Consider the following 20,402-nt stretch of genomic DNA (forward strand, 5'->3'; position numbering starts at 1 on the left):
TTTAGAAAATGTTTGTACACTTTCACATTGATAAACGTAATCACACACAGATGGGGTACACGAATTCTGTCCCATGGGGGAAGAGGTAGTTACAGGAAGAGCACCTGAGCACCCGACCACCCCCTACTTCTAACATTGCCAAATCCTAAATAACAAGCTAAACCTATGAACAGACAGTGTATGACCAGGGAAAAGAAGAAGAAAAATACGAAGATGATTTGTTAAGTCTGGTCAATTTCCATCAGAGAACATCTTTGCTGAGCCTTCATGCTTGGTAAGCTTGATTTTTCCAAGAATTTTATAAAGAATTTCAACATTGTGCAGCATACAGTTCACTGTTGACAGCCGTCTGAATGGGTCACACAGTCAACTGTGATTGAAAAATGGAGAGAATCAAGTTTCATGTTGCTATTAAACATTTTCATTTGAAGGGTTGAAATATGGTATCCTGGCTAAGACACAAGTTGAAATATGGTCACTACTTTTTTTATTTACTTAAATTTGACATATTTCGTGACAGTACCTTTTCCGTTAAATGTTTACAAGGCGATATTGGTCTTGGCTTCAGTTGTCTAATGGAAGTATGATTCCACAATGCATCTTTGTCGGCTGCAGAAATGACCTGGTTCAATGTGTTTGGCTCATTTTTGGTGCTTCAAATACTATTTCTTCGAATGTAGTTTCTCCTTATAGTTTATATAAAAAAAATAGTAACATAATTCAAAATTATTTATGACGGCGACCTGCACATTCTTCTTCCGTCAGCACACACCAAGAGTTAACTGCCGACTGACTATAGTCAAAGACGACTCCAGCGTCAAAGACATTTTACACAACACACAAGCTTCCACTTGTAATCACTCTCTTTGCTATTCTTCGACACATTTACTAATAGTAATCAATATGCTTTCACTCTCAAAAAATATAAGTAAATTAACATATAATAAGGCAAATTATAATAAAAAATTCTGACAAAAAATGTAAGAAAACATTTACAATTTGGTATCGACAAATCCGGTAAAAAAAATAACACATCACCCAGATCCATTACAGGGTTCAATTGCCACATAAATCAAAACAGAATTTAATGACATTCATGCGGACTCTGCACCATCATCAACCACTTAATATTGGATTAACCAATTTAAATGTGATCGGACAAGCACCAAAGACAAAGCGGGCACTGGCCATTCAACTGAGGACACCGCAAAGGAAACCATTGAAAAAAAAATTCACGATACAGTAATGCAAGATGGCTAAATAAAAATTCCTGAGATTGCTGAGACTGTAGGCATCTCAGCTGAGTGAGTATAATATCCTGCATGGAGAATTGGCTATGAAGAAGCTGTGTGTAAGGTAGGTGCCACGACTGCCGACAGTTGACCAAAAATGCACCCGACACAATGTTTCAACACAATGTCTGGCGATGTTTAATTTGCAATCTGCTAGACTTTTTGGCTGATTTGTAATTGTTGATGAAACCTGGATCCATCATTACACACCAAAGTCAAAATGGCAATTAAAACAATGGACAAAGGCTGGTCAAAGAGCACCGAAGAAGGAAAAGACCATTTTATCAGCCACTAAGGAGATGGACACCGGTTTTTTGGGATTCCCAAGGAATAATCCACAGACATTACTTAGAAAAAGACAGAAGTAACTGGACCCTATTATGCTTCACTGGTAGACCATTTGAAACTTGAATTGGCTGTAAAACGACCAAGGCTGACATACAAAAAGTGCTCTTTCTCCAGGATAATGCAACATCCCATACATCAGCGATAACAATGGCGAAAGTGCATGAATTGGCCTTTGAATTGTTTCCTCATCCAATGTATTCACTAGACTTAGACACAGGTGATTTCTTCCTGTTCATCAACTTGAAACTTTGGCTTGCTCGGAAGACTGCAACCATGCCTGCCTCATCAAATGAGGCAGTGATGGTTGCAGTCAACGAGTATTTTGCAGGGTTTGACACAACCTATTTTACTGATGGGATTAAAAAGCTGGAGGATTATTGGACCAAGTGCATATCCCTCAAAGGGGACTATGCCAACAAGTAAGGTGAGTTGTTTACAAAACGAACATTTTTCCTTGTTTTTCCTAACATACGAGGGTTGGAACTTGTGGCAACTATTTATTTACAACCGATACAAAAGAGTTACAAGTTTGCACCTGTTACTGTCCTTCAAAGTAGTCACCAGTGTTGTGTAAAATCCGTTGCCAGTGATGTGGAAGGCGAGTACACCGTTCGCAGAGCCTGTTATGTTGATGATGCGAATGGAGCGGTCTACCACCTGTCGAATCTCTGAAACAGTTCCAAAGCAACTGCCATAAAGTGGTTCCTTCATCTTTGGAATCAAATCAAAGTCACAAGGATTTAAGTCCGGGGAGTATGGTGGATGGTACAGTACTTCCTAGCCCCATCGACCGAACAGAGCAGCCACAGCTTGCGCTGTATGCGCCCATAGATGTTGTGGAAAACGATGGGTGGGTTGCATAGGAAGTGTCGCTGCTTCTTTCACAGAGCTGGTCGCAAGTGATACTCCAAAAACGAACAGTAATATTGTGCACTGACGGTCTGCTGTGGAGGAACGTAATGTGTTGGGATAACATCATACAGTCGTACACGAGAATCATCATAACTTTAGACCGCTCCATTCGCACCATCAACAGAACAGGCTCTGCTAATGGTATACTACGCCTTCCGCATAGCTGGCAATGGGTTCTACACAATGCTGGTGACCACTTTTAAGGACAGTAACAGGTGCAAACACGTAACTCTTTTGTGTCAGTTGTAAATAAATAGTTGCCACAATTTAAGTAAAATTCTATGTACCGACTTGACAGAAAATCCTAGGAAGTTCTGGTCTTACGTTAAATCAGTAAGTGGCTCGAAACAGCATATCCAGACACTACGGGATGATGATGGCATTGAAACAGAGGATGACACGCGTAAAGCTGAAATACTAAACACCTTTTTCCAAAGCTGTTTCACAGAGGAAGACCGCACTGCAGTTCCTTCTCTAAATCCTCGCACAAACGAAAAAATGGCTGACATCGAAATAAGTGTCCAAGGAATAGAAAAGCAACTGGAATCACTCAATAGAGGAAAGTCCACTGGACCTGACGGGATACCAATTCGATTCTACACAGAGTACGCGAAAGAACTTGCCCCCCTTCTAACAGCCGTGTACCGCAAGTCTCTAGAGGAACGGAGGGTTCCAAATGATTGGAAAAGAGCACAGATAGTCCCAGTCTTCAAGAAGGGTCGTCGAGCAGATGCGCAAAACTATAGACCTATATCTCTTACGTCGATCTCTTGTAGAATTTTAGAACATGTTTTTTGCTCGCGTATCATGTCATTTCTGGAAACCCAGAATCTACTATGTAGGAATCAACATGGATTCCGGAAACAGCGATCGTGTGAGACCCAACTCGCTTTATTTGTTCATGAGACCCAGAAAATATTAGATACAGGCTCCCAGGTAGATGCTATTTTTCTTGACTTCCGGAAGACGTTCGATACAGTTCCGCACTGTCGCCTGATAAACAAAGTAAGAGCCTACGGAATATCAGACCAGCTGTGTGGCTGGATTGAAGAGTTTTTAGCAAACAGAACACAGCATGTTGTTATCAATGGAGAGACGTCTACAGACGTTAAAGTAACCTCTGGCGTGCCACAGGGGAGTGTTATGGGACCATTGCTTTTCACAATATATATAAATGACTTAGTAGATAGTGTCGGAAGTTCCATGCGGCTTTTCGCGGATGATGCTGTAGTATACAGAGAAGTTGCTGCATTAGAAAATTGTAGCGAAATACAGGAAGATCTGCAGCGGATAGGCACTTGGTGCAGGGAGTGGCAACTGACCCTTAACATAGACAAATGTAATGTATTGCGAATACATAGAAAGAAGGATCCTTTATTGTATGATTATATGATAGCGGAACAAACACTGGTATCAGTTACTTCTGTAAAATATCTGGGAGTATGCGTACGGAACGATTTGAAGTGGAATGATCATATAAAATTAATTGTTGGTAAGGCGGGTACCAGGTTGAGATTCATTGGGAGAGGGCTTAGGAAATGTAGTCCATCAACAAAGGAGGTGGCTTACAAAACACTCGTTCGACCTATACTTGAGTATTGCTCATCAGTGTGGGATCCGTACCAGGTCGGGTTGACGGAGGAGATAGAGAAGATCCAAAGAAGAGCGGCGCGTTTCGTCACTGGGTTATTTGGTAACCGTGATAGCGTTACGGAGATGTTTAATAAACTCAAGTGGCAGAGTCTGCAAGAGAGGCGCTCTGCATCGCGGTGTAGCTTGCTCGCCAGGTTTCGAGAGGGTGCGTTTCTGGATGAGGTATCGAATATATTGCTTCCCCCTACTTATACTTCCCGAGGAGATCACGAATGTAAAATTAGAGAGATTAGAGCGCGCACGGAGGCTTTCAGACAGTCGTTCTTCCCGCGAACCATACGCGACTGGAACAGGAAAGGGAGGTAATGACAGTGGCACGTAAAGTGCCCTCCGCCACACACCGTTGGGTGGCTTGCGGAGTATCAATGTAGATGTAGATGTAGAAGTTCCAACCCTAGTATTTATCAAACCACCCTTATATAGCTTTTCTTCAAAGTTGGTGCCAAATGAAGGTTATAAAAAAAACTGAAAGAGAAAGATGTCTGGTGGGGGTCTCCATAGAGGCGTTACTACATTTCTGACTATCATGATTTTAAAGATTTTTTTTGTTAAGTGTAAAGCAACTTGGTTTGTTCCTATTAAACAATAAAAATAAAATGGAACAACAGAAACAAAGAGGCTAACATGCTGCTCCTCCTCCTCCTCCTCCTCCTCCTCCTCTCTCTCTCTCTCTCTCTCTCTCTCTCTCTCTCTCTCTCTCTCTCTCTCTCACACACACACACACACACACACACACACACACAAAATAAGTTAAGAGAACCATTTGGTCCATTTTACATTATGTTTTTAATTTCACGTTGAAAAATAGTTCAATTACGTGATCCTTTTGTAACTTCTATCATAGTGATTATGGTTACCACAGTTCATAAACCAGTCAAGAAGGCTAGGAGAGAGTTTCTGATAGAAAGGGCAGACAAGCAGTTGCTAGCATCTCACTCAGATAATGAACTGACAGCATTTAGTTCCAGTATGATGTACATAGAGGAATTATGGCCGAAGTTTAGAGAGACGATAACTCCCGCTCTGGAGAAGTACGTGGATTACGGAAGGAAAAGACCCACTGTGGCTTAAACAATGAAATTCAGGAAATGCTAAGGAAGTAAAGGCTGTTGCAACCTCATAAGAGAACATTCAAATGACAACAGGCAAAGGTTAGTAGTGATTCCTGTGTATGTGAAATATAGAACCATCACAATCATACATTAGCGAAAGATCTGGCTGAGAATCCAAGAAAATTCTAGTCCCATGTAAAATTGCTAAACAGGGCTAAAGCTTCCATTCAGTGACTTGTTGACCAGTGTCACGTGGCAGCAGAAGATAGCAAAAGGAAAGCCAAAGCTTTAAATTTCATGTTTAAGGAATCACTCACGAAGATGAATCTTACAAACATACTGTCATCTGATCACCGTACAGAGTCCTGTACGGATGACATAGTAACGCATCTTTGACATACAGAAACGACTGAAATAGTTGAAAACAAAAAAGTTGCCAGGTCCGGATGGAATCTCAATTCGGTTTTATGAAGAGTACTCTGGAATTGGTTCCTTACTCGGCTTGCATTTATTGGGAATCTCTTTCCTGATGCAAAGTCCCAAATGAGTGGAAAAAAGTGCAGATGACTCCTGTATATAAGAAGGTTAACAGAGCAAATCCACAAAATTACAAACAAATATCCTTAACATCAGTTTGCTGCAGAATTCTTTAACATATTCTGAGTTCAAATATAATAAATTTACTTGAGACCGAAGCGGCACACTTTTAGAATGCATCACTCATGCAAAACTCAAGTTTGCCCTTTTCTCACGTGATATACTGTGAACTATGGATGAAGGGCACTAGGCAGATCCCATATTTCTACATTTCCCAAAAGTATTTGACACAGTGCCCCACTGCAGACTGTTCATGAAGGTACAAGTACATGGACTAGATTAACATACATCAGAGTGGCTCGAAGAGTTCTAAGTAGTAGAACACAATACGCTGCCCTTGATGGCAACTGTTCATTAGAGACAACTGTATTGTCAGGAATGCCCCAGGGAAGTGTGACAGGTCTGCTATTATTTTTCATATACATCAATAACCGGGCAGATGTTTGCTGATGGTGCTGTGGTGTATGTGAAGGTGTCTTCACTGAGTGACTGTAGGAAGATACAAGATGACTTTTCGTTGGTGTGATGAATGGCATCTAGCTCAAATTGCAGAAAAAATTGAATTAATGCAGATGAGTAGGAAAAACAAACCAATAACATTCAAATACAGTTAATAGTGTCCTGCTTGACACGGTCACATTGTTTAAATATCTGAGAGTAACGTTGTGAAGTGATATGAAATGGAACTAGGATGTGAGGTTTGTGGTAGGGGAGGTGAATGGTAGGGGGATTTATTGGGAGAATTTTTAAGGAGTGTGATCAATCTGTAAAGGACACCACATAGAGAATGCTAGTGTGACTTATTCTTGTGTACTGCTCAAGCATTTGGGATCTGAACCAGGTCAAATTAAAGGAAGACATCATCGATGAGAAAACCGTTTGCCTTTGGTGGACTTCTACGACCTTTTCTGGTTAGAGGAAGACTCGGGTGGTGTTTGGCTGGATGGACAGCGGAAGTCTTCAGGGAGTACTCCTCCTGTCCTTTCTGGCCTACCGGTTATGTATCTGGTGGCTTCGCCCCTTGAGGCAAGAGTTTGACGGCTTGTTGCACAGCTGGACGGATTGGGGGGGGGGGGGGGTTATGCTACCTTGACAATGGGCAATTTCACAACCTCAGAGCTGAACTGGATGTCACACGTCTGCGTGGCCATGTCCTTCGTGGAGTGAGGGGTAACAAGAACAGAACTATAGGTACCAGACGGGAGGACGCAGGGTTTGCGACTAGCCAGTAACTTGCGAGCAACTGGATAAGGCACCTTTTCCTTTACCCAGTTCTCTTGAACAGTCCGCTCATCGAGATGAACTGGACGATCCCGAGAGGAGGTGCAGTCGATACATAGGGGAGAAGGAGGTGGACAACCACCCTCGTGCACATCCCTATCACAGGTGACACATTTGGCTGCGTGTCGACAAGACGTTCTAGTGTGGTTGAAACAGTGACACTGGTAGCAGCGCATCGGGTTCGGAATGTACGGCCGGACAGTGATAACTTCATAGCCTGCTTTGAACTTGGACAGAAGCACCACTCTATCAAAGGTAAGAAAGAGAGTGCGGGTGGGCACCAAGGAGGAATAGACCTTTTTCATTACACAATGGATGGCAATGACACCCTGATCAGAGAGGTAACATTGGATTTTGGCCTCGATTAGACCATCCAGCAGCCTGGTGTAAATTACACCATGGGAAGAATTCAAAGTTGTATGGGCCTCAACACGAACAAGGTAACAGTGGAGAAGTGAGGCAGCAATCAGTTGTTGTGGGTGAGAATCAGAAGTGGTCTCCAAAAGCAAAGCGCCACTCTGTAAACGAGGGCAGGATGTCACAGGGCCAGCAATTGCATCTACACCTTTCTGAATAATAAACAGATTTACTGTGGTGAAGGACTGACTGTCTTCAGTACGTGAGACCACGAGGAACCGTGGTGCAGTGGGAAGCGTCCTTGAATCACTAGCCTCATTACGTTTACGTTTTGTACACGTTGAGTGGGAAGATTATTGACTCATCGCGAGGAAATCTCCATGATTGCCAGTGTCTCCGATGGCCCGCTCCTTCCAACTGGGGGCCCCCTTCACAAGGGGGCACACCTACATTAGGCGATTGTTCACACCTCCCAAACACCTGACAGAGGGACCAATCAGCAATTTGGGAAGGTTACAGCTCATGCAATCACCCCTCCCTGGGCCTGGCCTGTACCAAGGGGCACGAGCGAACCCTACCTGTCAACCTGGGGCTGGAAATTAAGCATTATCCAGTCACCTGTTACACGTCAGACGCATGGATCGGCCTTCAGGAGCACACAGGGAGGAAGAAGGGAAACAAAGGAGGGAAAAGGGAGTGAAAAACAAAGGTGAAACTGTGCGCATGTCAGCTTCAGAATGCAGAACATTCCCAATAATATCCCAGACATGTTCCCCAAGGGAGGGGAAAAAGAATAGCTAGAGGATAGACATGCAGCACGGGAGGAAAAAATGCTCCAAAGGCTTGGGCCCTGTGGTAACCAAGTACGAACCTGCCAAAGAGTGGCGAGCTGCCTGGGGGTGGGGGTGGGGTGTCGACAACATATAATGGGGGATGCACACTGCAATATGGGAATGACAGAGAGACATTCCACTTATCTTATTGGTTGCTGCTGGAGATGAGAGAAAACAAAGCAGAAATGTAATGGAATTGTCTGAATTTTGTTCTGCATATTATGATTTACATTCATTTTAAACACATTTTAGTCTTTTGTTAAAGCTTGAGAAGATTAAAATTAAATTCGACATGGAAAATGCTACTGGAATCAGTTAACATCTAAACTTCAGGAAAAATGAAGTTGCCTGTCTTTGATAATGAGCTCCTCTCTTTAACACAGCACCAAATAAGTATATTAAAAATAAAACATTACTGGTGTCATCACTCTACAACTTCATCTAATTCCAGTCAGTGGATATTGTTTAACATGCCACAACATTTGTCTGTTATCATTAACTGCCACCTTCTTCAGGGGAAATAAGGACCCCCCCCCCCCCCCACTCCAAACATACACAAATGAAAACCAAATGTGAGAACAACAGATGGAACTCCTCCTTTAACAAGTACCATATTTTATGGACTATGAGATGCAACAGACTGTAAGAAATACCTTAATTTTAGGCAGTTTTTTTAAATAACATTTTTACCATTTTTGTTGTTAGATTGCAAAGCCAGACTAAAAAAAAATCTTATTTTTTTTAAACCGAACTGACCAAAATCCCTGAAAATCATCATATGATTTTTCTTCTTTATATTCTTCCTCTTTGTCTATAAGATTGTCTTTGCTGCCATTGAGAGCATTACTTATACCGCACTTCTTGAAAGATAATAATGTCTTCTCTCAATCTACACCACAATTGTTTTATTCACTGACACATTTGTTTGATTGTAGGTCATTTTAAAGCTCCCTTCTGCATGAATTCGTGTTGGGTTTCATCCAGAATCCATTTGTTCCATTCCTCTCAAATATGCACTTTAAATGGTTTATCTATCAAGACATAAGAGGTTGCACTTGTGAAGTAAGTCCTCCTGGAATAACAGCAAGCTCTGTATTTACCTGTCTCAATTTCTCTTTCACAGATTTTTTCAAATGACTACTAAACTGATCTAGCACAAGAAGAGAACTCTTCTTCAATAAAGCACCTTTCCTTCTTCCTTTTCTCCCACACTTAGTTAATCCATAATTTCATACCAGCCTCATCCATCCAACCCTTGTCATGTACGTGAACACCACCATCTGGCAGTATTTCAGAAGGTTTTGGCATGTTTTGCACTTGAAAATGATCATTGGATTAAGTATCGTACCATCAACACAACATGAAAGGACAATAGTGTAGTGTATGTTTTCATGTCCACTTGTTTTTATAGCTACAGCTTTAGCACTTTTCATGGCAACAGTTCTGTTACTCGGCACATCATATATCAGAGGAGTATTGTCCATATTTGCTATTTGGCTTAGTCCCACAATGGTTTTCTTTTGATGCTGAATAATAAAGCTATGGAATGATAATATTTCCTCTTCATAATCTTCTGGCATTTTCTGAGATATTTTGGTTTTGGTTCGCAAGCTAAGTCCATGAAGCTTCATAAACCTGTAGCACCAGCCATGTCCACCCTTAGAGTCTCTGAAGTTCCACTGTAGCACTAGCTTATGAGCATGTATTTAAATCATTTTTGTATTAATTGCCGTTACATTTTGACAGTGTCCTTGAATCCATTTCAATGTGTCATCATCTAGTTTTGGCCATTTTGCTTTCTGTCCTCTATTTGCACATTTAGTCCTCCTCATATTTTTCAAATCTTCTACTAAACTAGCTACTGACAAACATATTGCACTGTTACCAATAACACAAACCATTTTCCATTCAAGTTCACTGGCACCGTAGACTGCAATGACGCGTCATAGGCTAGACAGTGTTCTGCGTTTGTTATGGCAGGGCAGGGGGGAGACAGTGTAAGCAAGCTTGTGACTCCCTGCTACTCATGGTCGTTGCATTGGTCTACTGCTGCTGCCAATTGAATCCAATGTTGCCAGAGATAGGTTTCCCATGGCACTGAACAGATGGCTATTTTTAAGACTGGTGGGAATTTTAAATCAAGCACTGGACATTTTTATATTAATTTCAAGCATAAGATGCACCTGAATTTTGGGGGCAACTTTTGAAGAAAAAAGTGTGTCTTATAGCCTGTAAAATACTGTATGATTGTACAGTAATCTGTGACATAACCCATTGAAGCAGTAGGCCATGGGTGAAATTTGAATTCAATAAGGTGCGTACTCAATCAAAAAAGTTTACCTTTGATTACATTTCTACTAACTAGGACAATATTTCATACCGAGATCAGTGGCAGTCTATAGTTACACATTCACAAACTGCTTCCTTACTGGCCCATGTTTACTGGAATGTTTTGCTTCTATTAGTGTATAGTTCCAGCCACATGAGTTTTTGCTATTACTTATAATACACCATACCGTGAATTCAGCTATACTGGGTCTCTCTCCTATGGGTCATTAGGCACATTTTCTATGATGTTTCGGCAGATATTTGCAATTTTCTTTTTGCAATGTGTAGCTGCACTCAGCCCAAGCAAATACTGCTCATCACATATTTAGCACAACACCCTATGTTTACACAACATGTCAATTTGTTTCCCCGTTACAAAAAAAATGATTTTTCAAGCAGAATTTTACATGCCCATTCGACAGAGCTGTTCCATATTAGTCTAGTGTGCACTTGTTTTATCTACATGTATGAACAGAGTCACTAAAATGCAAAGAATATTTGGTGCCCCAGCAACAACTAAGCGGAGTTTCTCTACGGCAGCAGCAGCCAGTCAAGGTCAGGGTAGCACTTGAGTCGCTGCTGGAGTACTGGTTATTCTTCATGTTTTACTGCTCCTGCTAATAGATATCAATAAAACAAGTGTCACCCTAGACTAATTTGGGACTGCTCTATCGAACAGGCACATAAGTTTTGCTTTAAAAATTATTTTGTTAGTAAAAGGAAACAAACCGATACTTTCCACAGACACCAGAAAGATGTGATATGCAGTATTAGTTTGGATTCACTCCAACTACACACTGCAAAAACAAAAGTGTTAATATCAGCCAAAACACCAGATAATATGCACGTGATGATCTTAAGAGAGACACCCTGTATATGGCATATGTAATATTCTTGAATAAAACAATCTTGGTCGCTAAAACATTGCTTTAACGATATGTTTTGCCTTTCTTCCTTTTGTAGACAATCTGATGGTGCCCTATAAAGGTGAAACGCATAATTAAAGCATTATTTTTGCAACCAAGATGGTTTTATTAAAGAATAATCTTTATACGGTTTATGTACAGTTGTCCAGATGGAGTGACAGATACTTGTTTGTAAGAGTTATAAATTTGAATGTTGCTTACCTCATTTGACTTAACAGCTACATTTTTCAAGGCACTATCATAAGCAACTTCCCACCAGTTGTAGGTGAATTCTTCTGAATAATCATGGCCAATACCTGCAGTGTCAAACTTCAGTTTTGGAGTTATGGCCTTTGTCATACCTGTTTCATTTCGACCAAGCCCTTTCCCTGTGAAATGTAGTAAAACAAAAACTTGTAATTTATTGAACTGTCTGGTTCCACATAACTAAAATGACACACAAATCAGATTATTTCACAGAGTACCTCATCATTTGACGGTTCTGAGAGAGAGAGAGAGAGAGAGAGAGAGAGAGAGAGAGAGAGAGAGAGAGAGAGAGAGAGCATAATAGAAACTGCAATGGCAAAATTGTGATACAATGAACAGCAGTGAGGAACAATATACACCTTAATTGACTACAGTAATTTCTTGCAATATCTATTATATGTACACTGATGGAAAGAAATTGCAACGACAAAAAGGAGCTGTGAGACATAAATGAAAGTTGGCAGGTGTGTATCCACGATTGAAAGATGTTGTCTATTTATTTTGTGCCAGTCGCATAAGAGTGGCACTAGATGCAAATAAGGTTTGTTTTAAATATACACTTTAATGGTCATGATCTTTAGTTACCTCTGAGACTGTACATAATGAGTTTATGTTCGTCAAGAATGCTTTTAAGGCGAGAAAGATGGTATTATCAACACCTCAGTTTCAAAGAGGTAGTGTAACAGGGCCACAAGAAGCTGGATGTTCCCTCTGCGAAAGTGCAGAAAGACTTGGCAGAAATGTAACCACTGTATATGATTGCTGACAGAGGTGATCACGAGAATGTAAGGTGCCAAGAAAACAGGGCTCCATATGGCAACATGACAACATGTACAGCATATGGCTCTACTGCATCATACTGCATCTGCAGCAACAATTTGAGCTGATGTTAGTACCACAGTGACAAAATGAACTGTTACAAATTGGTTACTTCAAGGACAGCTCCGAGCCCGATGCCCTGTAGTGTGCATTCCACTGACCCCAAACAACCACCATTTGTGACTTCAGTAGTTGTCAAGTGAGTTCAATGGAGGGCAGGGTGGAGGTCTGTTGTGTTTTCTAATGAAAGCTGGTTCTGCCTCAATGCCAGTGATCATCAAGTGTTGGTTAGGAGGCGGACAGTTGAGGGCCTGCAACCAATCTGTCTACATGCTACACACATCTGGACCTACACCTGGAGTTATGGTGTGGGGTGCGAATTAGTAAGACAGCTTTAGCACTCTCATGGTTATCCCATGCACCCTGACAACAAATTTGTTGTCAGTCTGGTGATTCAACCTGTTCAAGAACAACATTCCAAGGGACGTTTTCAAATATGATCCAGCATCATCCACAAATGACATTAACCATCCCTGTAGTGACCGACCAAGTGCAACAGGCATGGAACTCCATCCCACAAACTGACATCCGGCACCTGTACAACACACTGCATACACGTTTGCATGCATCCGTTCAACATTCTGGCAGTTACACCTGTCATTAATGTACTGGCATTTCACACTTGCAATTTCTTATCTCGTGCTTACATCGAACTGTGATCTATCAATGTTAATCACTTAAATATGTTACCTACACAAATGTGTATTACTCTATATTTACAATTTTTTGGTGTTGTGATTTTTTTCCACTGGTGTAGAAGTGAGTACTCTGTGGAAAAAAATGTTTCCATTAAATTAAATATAAAACTTTTTCCCAGATGTTTTTATGTGTTTACCACAAAAGGTTAACATCAAATGCAAATGTTGCTGATTTTTTATCATGTGACACACAGTATGAACTGGCCACACTGCAATATCAAAATGACAACTAGTTTAGGGACAATCTGTCAACAAACAATTGTTCATAGCACAAACTACACTCATTCTATCAGTATCTTCATTTGTGAGCATGTCTTCATTTAAACAAAGGGTCTCACTTCTGCCAATGAATAAAACTCAATCACAATGTTTATTAACAGAAAACAGTATATTCAAGAATTGAATACAGGTGCACCTTTGCACTGGAACGTGAAGCCGTGCATTAATGACATGCAGGCAATGCGTAAATATTAACTTCAACTTTATACGTCCTTTGCAATTCAACAGAGGGAGCCTATTGTCTTGTTGCGAGTTTCACATGTCAAGGCTTATTTTCACTAACAGGCATATTATTCTTTGGGTTAATAGCATAACTGCAACACGGGGATAGTACACTGCAAGACTGCAACAAAATAGCAGGACATTCATGGAATCCCCAGTGGTGGAGTTGATGTAAATAAATTATATCAACTCTCAGTAGTGTCACATTAATTCTCTAAAAAGAGGCACTAATCTACGGTGCTTATGAGATAAGCACTGCCTGAGGTAAAATGATACGTTTTTGAACACACAAGGGAAGGAACTCAACACATTTGGTAAGAGTGACATAGTATCAACTACTTAAAGTTGTGTGATCATTACTGGGTTCCGGATAGCACAGCTCAGAGGGCTAGGACACTGTCCTGATTATCCATCCACCCACCCATTGCCCCCCCCCCCCTCACCCCCATTACTGGTAAAGTGATAAATGACTGAAACACAAGCATTAGTGTGCATTGCAGTTGTAGATAGTCAACACAGGTCTGGACAAGATGAGCAAGGCTTTGATGCTCGAGTGGGCACGCCACTTTTATGACACGAGCGGATGCGCAGCGCACTTTGTACACATGTAAAGAATAGCTGTCTTTATGTTACTAAGGTAAACATGTATGAGCAAAATCACAGCTTAATCTTAGTTTAATTGAACAATGATAAAATGAACTTACATTATATCTCTCTGATGCCACATACAAGTGTTATCCCGGAGTAATGACTAACTCGAAGGATTAAATAGCACAGTTGCATCAGATCAGAGCAAATCGCTTATTCGATTGTTAATTATCTCACTGTGGGATTGTGCCGCTAGCTACTAATCTAGGTCAGCTTCTCGCACATATTGTACAATTTTTCTCGCCTAGCTCGCTGTTTGTTTTATATTACTGCTGTTCACTTGGCTCTTTGACAGCACAAGTTAGTTGTGTGATTGCTGAAGCTCACAATTTTGAAGCAACCATGGAGCGGTACAAGACAATATTATTTGTGGTTGGCACACTTTACGCATAGGCACACCCACTCGAGGGTTAATCATGATGCTGTTTTACCAAAACAACAGCAACAGTGCTGTAGCTCTTCATGAATACCAATGCATTAAAGGAATATGGAAAGGTCATCTTTCTGCACTGGGGTTGAAGAACTTGATTCGGAAGTTTGAATTACCTGGTGATTCAGGAATTGTTCCTGCGATCTCTTCTGGCAAAAGTTTAATTATAATCACTCTGTAAATTTTGTCAAGTTTGCTACAGATTCTAGCTCCGACATGGATAAAAGGCAATTACATGGTTATGTTAGTGAACCAAGTCCAATCTCTCCTCCTCCGTGGCATTCTAATCGTGTTGGAATGTGGGATATTTTGTCACATTAGAAGTTCTGCTGTATGAAATTCTACCACGGTTTGTGAAATGAAGTACGGTGATAAAGTATGAAAAGCCTTTTGGAGAGTATGTGCATTTGATAAGACCATTACCACCATGACAAAATTTCCATTTCCACATGAGAAACTACACATTGTCATCACTTTCTTCCTTGTAACTTCCTGGTAAATTACAATGTCACGTGTGCAAAGTATTTTTTGTGTGAAATACTGTATTTGTAATCATTCATTAATTTTATCTGAATTTCTTTGGTTAATGTAGTTTCATACAATGAACCATCCTTGCAGATACTATGTATCTCACTGAATTCATCTGGAGATCACTTTTTATCCAGTCATACATTTTCTTCCATTCTCATGCACTGGGTGTTTAGACATTTTGATCCAGGCTCGAGGTTCACTACTAAGAAAGCACCTATTCATAAACATGGGCTGAAAACTGAACTAAAAGGTATTTAGTGCCACTCAACGAAAAGTATATATCGGCATGTCAATAACAGTGACAACAGGCAGTAACAGAGTGTAGTCAACATTAATTTTTAACAATGAGAGAACAACCACTCAGAACAGAACGCACTATGCATCAGGAGGAATGTTTGATATGGGCTGTTGGCTTCCGTTACATCACCTTTTGGTGCATATATTCACAATTCTGTTGTTAACTGGTGAAGCCAACGAATGTGGGGAAAAAACTGGTTGTAATGACAGATTGATCTGTACCTTAGCCTGAGGTATAGATTGAGTCGGACGGTAACAGCCTGATTTTTTTTTTTTTTTAAAAAAAAGAAAAGACTGTTTTATTCAGTTGTTCGCTCCATTAGTGATCATGCCTGGTCCCAGTGCCCCCCACAATGGACAGGCACCACTACTCGGCATGGGCCAGGCATTGATACTGCCATCATTGAATGAGTACCTCACAATATCCACATGGACTCGCTCCGTTGAATGACCTTCACAACACGGCCCACACAAAATGTAAATTTTTTTGAAAAGGTGGAGGTTAAACCCAGATATGGGAACCGAACATCAGTTAACCATAACAAGTGGTGTAAAATTATGAAACAAAGTGGGAGAAGCCAGAATTGACTTCCTAAAAGTGAGCTACGTTTCAGAAAGGATTCTATCCAACAGTGTAGGTCAATGAAAAGATGTAGTCAGAAAGAAAAATTGTAGCACTGGAAATGAGGAAGTACTGCAATGACTTGCAGCCAAATGTTCACCATGCACATAGTTTCAAAATCTTTGAGCATCCCCTTGTGAATCAGACACATAGGTTCACATTTACATGTGCGATTCAGACCACAGTGCAACTACTTTTTCACATAAATAAACGATTAGCAAATTAAAGTAATTAACTGCCTGGACAAAATCTTCAAAGAAATATCGCAGTCTTAGTTTTGTAAGGTTCAGTTACTCTTTGTCCCCACTCCCTGTTCAAGAGCTGTTAAGTATTCTAAAAGCAACGTAATTATAACCACTACAGCTGCTGCTGGAGTTTTTATTTATTTCTAATTATGCTCTTAGATCATCATTAGGTAGTACATCAATAAATTTGGTAATCATCAATAAATTTGGTAATCATCAATAAATTAGTAATGACATCTTACCACATAGTAGGCAGTTGTAAGACATTTTGTCAAAACCTGAAATGTGTGAAGGGTAAAACACCATACAGCTTCATTATAATACCTATAACTTGGGCACATAAGAACCATGTGCAAAGTCGGACTGTCTACCTTAGAGTCAACATTTAGAGAAACCTACAGCAGACAAACTGTGCATTTGTTTGTCACATGAGTTACTCACAAATGTAGCTATATGAATGTTTTCCCTTCCGGCTTACCACGGTTTGGCAGATCACCTTTTAACGATAAAATTACGGCCTGCTACATGATGCAACCTGATGGATTATAGTATTTAATTCAACAATGTGTACCTGTGCCATCTAACAATGATACACAACTGGAATTAAAAATGGAAAGAAAGAACTAATTTAAGCTGCACCTGTGATGATTGTAATTAGCTAGTTGATTCTTCCAGTGCCCTAATTCGACAATCATTCAGAGCAGAAAAATAATACTATTCCCAATATTAATCATGCTGATAGTGGTACATATGAATAAGACTGCAATATCAAACAAAATAAATAAATAATACATCATGAGAAGCAAGAGAAAGCCAATTCACGAGTTCATTACCAAGACTATCCCAAAGACGACAAACAAACAATATTAGCTGTGTACCAACCAAGTTAAAAACGAATAAGCATAAATCTTTCCGAAACTGTGACTGAGAAAACTGATATCTGCAAAACAGTGGCACATTAGAGCAATTGCAGTACGATACCAGAGTTTATAGTCTACTGAGAATCAGTAAACACAAACAGGAAATTATTCTGGTATAAAATTGTTGGGGTCAGAGTAAAATAAATTCTAATGGCATCCTTAAGACGTCACAACATTTGTCACATAACATGTGAAATGATCGCTTCCATACACAGGTAGAGTTTACAGGTCACTGTGTAGATGCAGTTGAAATTATTAAAACTGTGATTCCATGTTATGATCTAGTGATCGGAAGTTAAATGTGTGTGGCCTTTAAACATTGTGTGAAAGGAACTACTTAGTGTCCAGGATAAATTGGTTAGGCCCTCAGTGATTTTCCATTACACGATTGACATTGTGTACAAAGCATGACATGAAAATATGCTACAATTTTGGAAAAACTCATTTTAAATAGCGCCCTCGCCTTGCATTTTTTCATAGTGTAGTTATAATATGTGTAAATAATACACATCACAGTAAATGTGGCTTCACTTGTAACGGCGGTGACATAGTTTCTGGTTTATCAGTTTACAGAATTAGTGAAAATGTGTGACGTAGTACATTGGTGTTTGCTACATTTACAGAAAGCGACAAAGATAACCAAATCTAACCACTCACATATAATAGCATATCACAAAAGCATTTGAGTTTTCGTGTTCTATAACAAGGATTTGAACGTTACGTACCTTCCTTCCATCCATATTTCTCCATTTCACGTTTGGCGAACTCCATTGTTAATAACGAAAGTATTCTGGTCTTCTGTGTGTTGATTTTTACATGCCGACAGAACACTCCAAATTTGAAATTAAAATGTACAAAACACTCTGTAACTGCATTAATTTAATAGGAAATGGGTATCAAGAACATCCTCTTTTCACTGATGTACACAGGTAACGTAGACCAACTTCCAAACCACATATAGCTGTTTCCCAAACACACAACACTGAACACAACACACATTCAAAACCCTTGCGCGTCCCACTAGAATTTCAAAGGTTACAATTATGTGAGCAACCAAAGTTACTTTACTCTCTCTCAGGAGCGCTGCTCATCAGGTGTGTGGCCGCACCAAAAATGGGGAACCGGGACTTTGAAAGGCACTGACAGATGACTTTGTTGTCACGATGCTCATTCTAGCAAACATATTAAAGCAGCAGTTAGTTACATCTTGAACTCATACATTTATTGCAATTTTGGAAGCTATTTCTGCTGTTCTCCTCCTTTGAAAGTGAGATTATACCAACTCCATACTCATTATTTACGCATGTATTGCGAAAACTAACACGAAGGTCGCACGATGGTGTTATTAGACACTAGATCCTACTTCGATCCTGCACAATGGGTCTGCCAATTAAGTGACTCTCCTCCGAACGTATCGGATCTTTCTTGCTTTGAAAATGCCATTGAGAATTTTTCTTTGTTCAGATTTTAGTGATGCATGTTTTCGGTTCAGTGGGATGAATTTGGAAATTAACGTAGTGTAAGGAGGTTGCTACAGACCTGACAATATTATATGTGTGGCACCGTTTTTATCCTCGTTTTGCAGGTCAAGGCGACGGTAGCGACCTTTGACTAAACTATTTCCGTAATACTCAAGAGCTACTAATTGAGCTGGGTTTACCGATAAATTTTTTTCTAAGCGTGCATAACTTCCCCATGTAGTGAGTCTACATATCTTACTGCACTGGCGCTGCAGTGATGCTCGTCAGTACGAACATGAGATGCGAAAGGAACAAACCGTCTATGATGCAGTTTCGGAATTCTTCTGACACTTAGGATCAAATAAACATAGAAAAACTAACAGATGCAATGAACTCATTTGGTACCTAGGTGTTTTATTTGTTCCATTCTCACATAATCTAAAACCATTCCATTAACGTTTTTCTTCTTCTTAGTGACTTTATCAAGTACCGTACTTGCATGGTGATTCCAACCTTGGGGCTGCTAGCCTCGATATCTATTTGTCATTCCGTTATGTTATATTACCCACAATTTTTTAGTAAAGCAGAGGCTGATGAGCAATAATATAAGGATACTGGTTGATGTTCCCAGGACCTATCTCGAAGGCATTACTCTACCTCTACAGTAGGTTCCGAGTATTTTGACGGGTTTATGTCATGCCAAACACTTTATGGGTTCACATGGGTTCAAATAAAACGACTTCCTTTACCTACTGTTAAACATTCAGCTAAATCTCTCTGTCAGAGGGTTTAGCTGAAACTAAGAACGATATTTACTTAACACAACATTAGATTACGTCTAGGCACACAATTTACATTGTGTCCACACTCTGAGTGTGATGGTCTGAAACTATTCTTTATCGTCATCATGACAAAGTCTCCATGTGTTATAGACGAAATTGTCTACCGATGTAACCAAATGTTCAGTATGACTCGGTATTTAACCAGATTATATATTCACAGGAAATTTTAAATATTGTTGGCTGAAGCAGAAAAATGCTGACAAGTATGTAATTTATAAGCTTTTCACCTTCAGTTTTAAAATGTACTGAATAAACTAAGTAAAGGATTAGAGAGGGAGCAAAGCTAGATAGTCACATAACCTGATACTGAAAACACTGAAAGTGCTACCATTATTGTGACTATTTACTACAGAAACACTAATGAATTAAATACTTAATTCGAAATGACAATAGTATTAGCAAAAATTGTGACTTATGTAATCACAACTCTAGATTAAAACGGTAACATACACTTACTCCCAGCCAATACAACTTTGTATCAGAGAGGTACATGCTACATGGAAA

General features: G+C 40.0%; 1 protein-coding gene across 2 annotated transcripts in view; it reads right to left on the reverse strand.

The window, feature by feature from the left end:
- LOC124721898 (G patch domain-containing protein 4) overlaps positions 1-18,697 on the reverse strand; it is a 61,829-nt gene extending 43,132 nt beyond the window's left edge. Inside the window, exons 1-2 of one of the 2 annotated variants that reach the window (XM_047247051.1) lie at positions 18,322-18,697; positions 11,781-11,947 (exon numbers count right to left, since the gene is read on the reverse strand). In XM_047247051.1, coding sequence (XP_047103007.1) covers positions 11,781-11,947; positions 18,322-18,367 — 213 coding nt within the window. In that variant the 5' untranslated portion in view covers positions 18,368-18,697. The remainder of the gene's footprint in view (positions 1-11,780; positions 11,948-18,321) is intronic. The other variant, XM_047247052.1, reaches the window with a different exon arrangement.
- Between the last annotated feature and the right edge of the window lie 1,705 nt (positions 18,698-20,402).

The sequence above is a fragment of the Schistocerca piceifrons genome, chromosome X, assembly GCF_021461385.2.
Source record: "Schistocerca piceifrons isolate TAMUIC-IGC-003096 chromosome X, iqSchPice1.1, whole genome shotgun sequence".
Taxonomy (NCBI): domain Eukaryota; kingdom Metazoa; phylum Arthropoda; class Insecta; order Orthoptera; family Acrididae; genus Schistocerca; species Schistocerca piceifrons.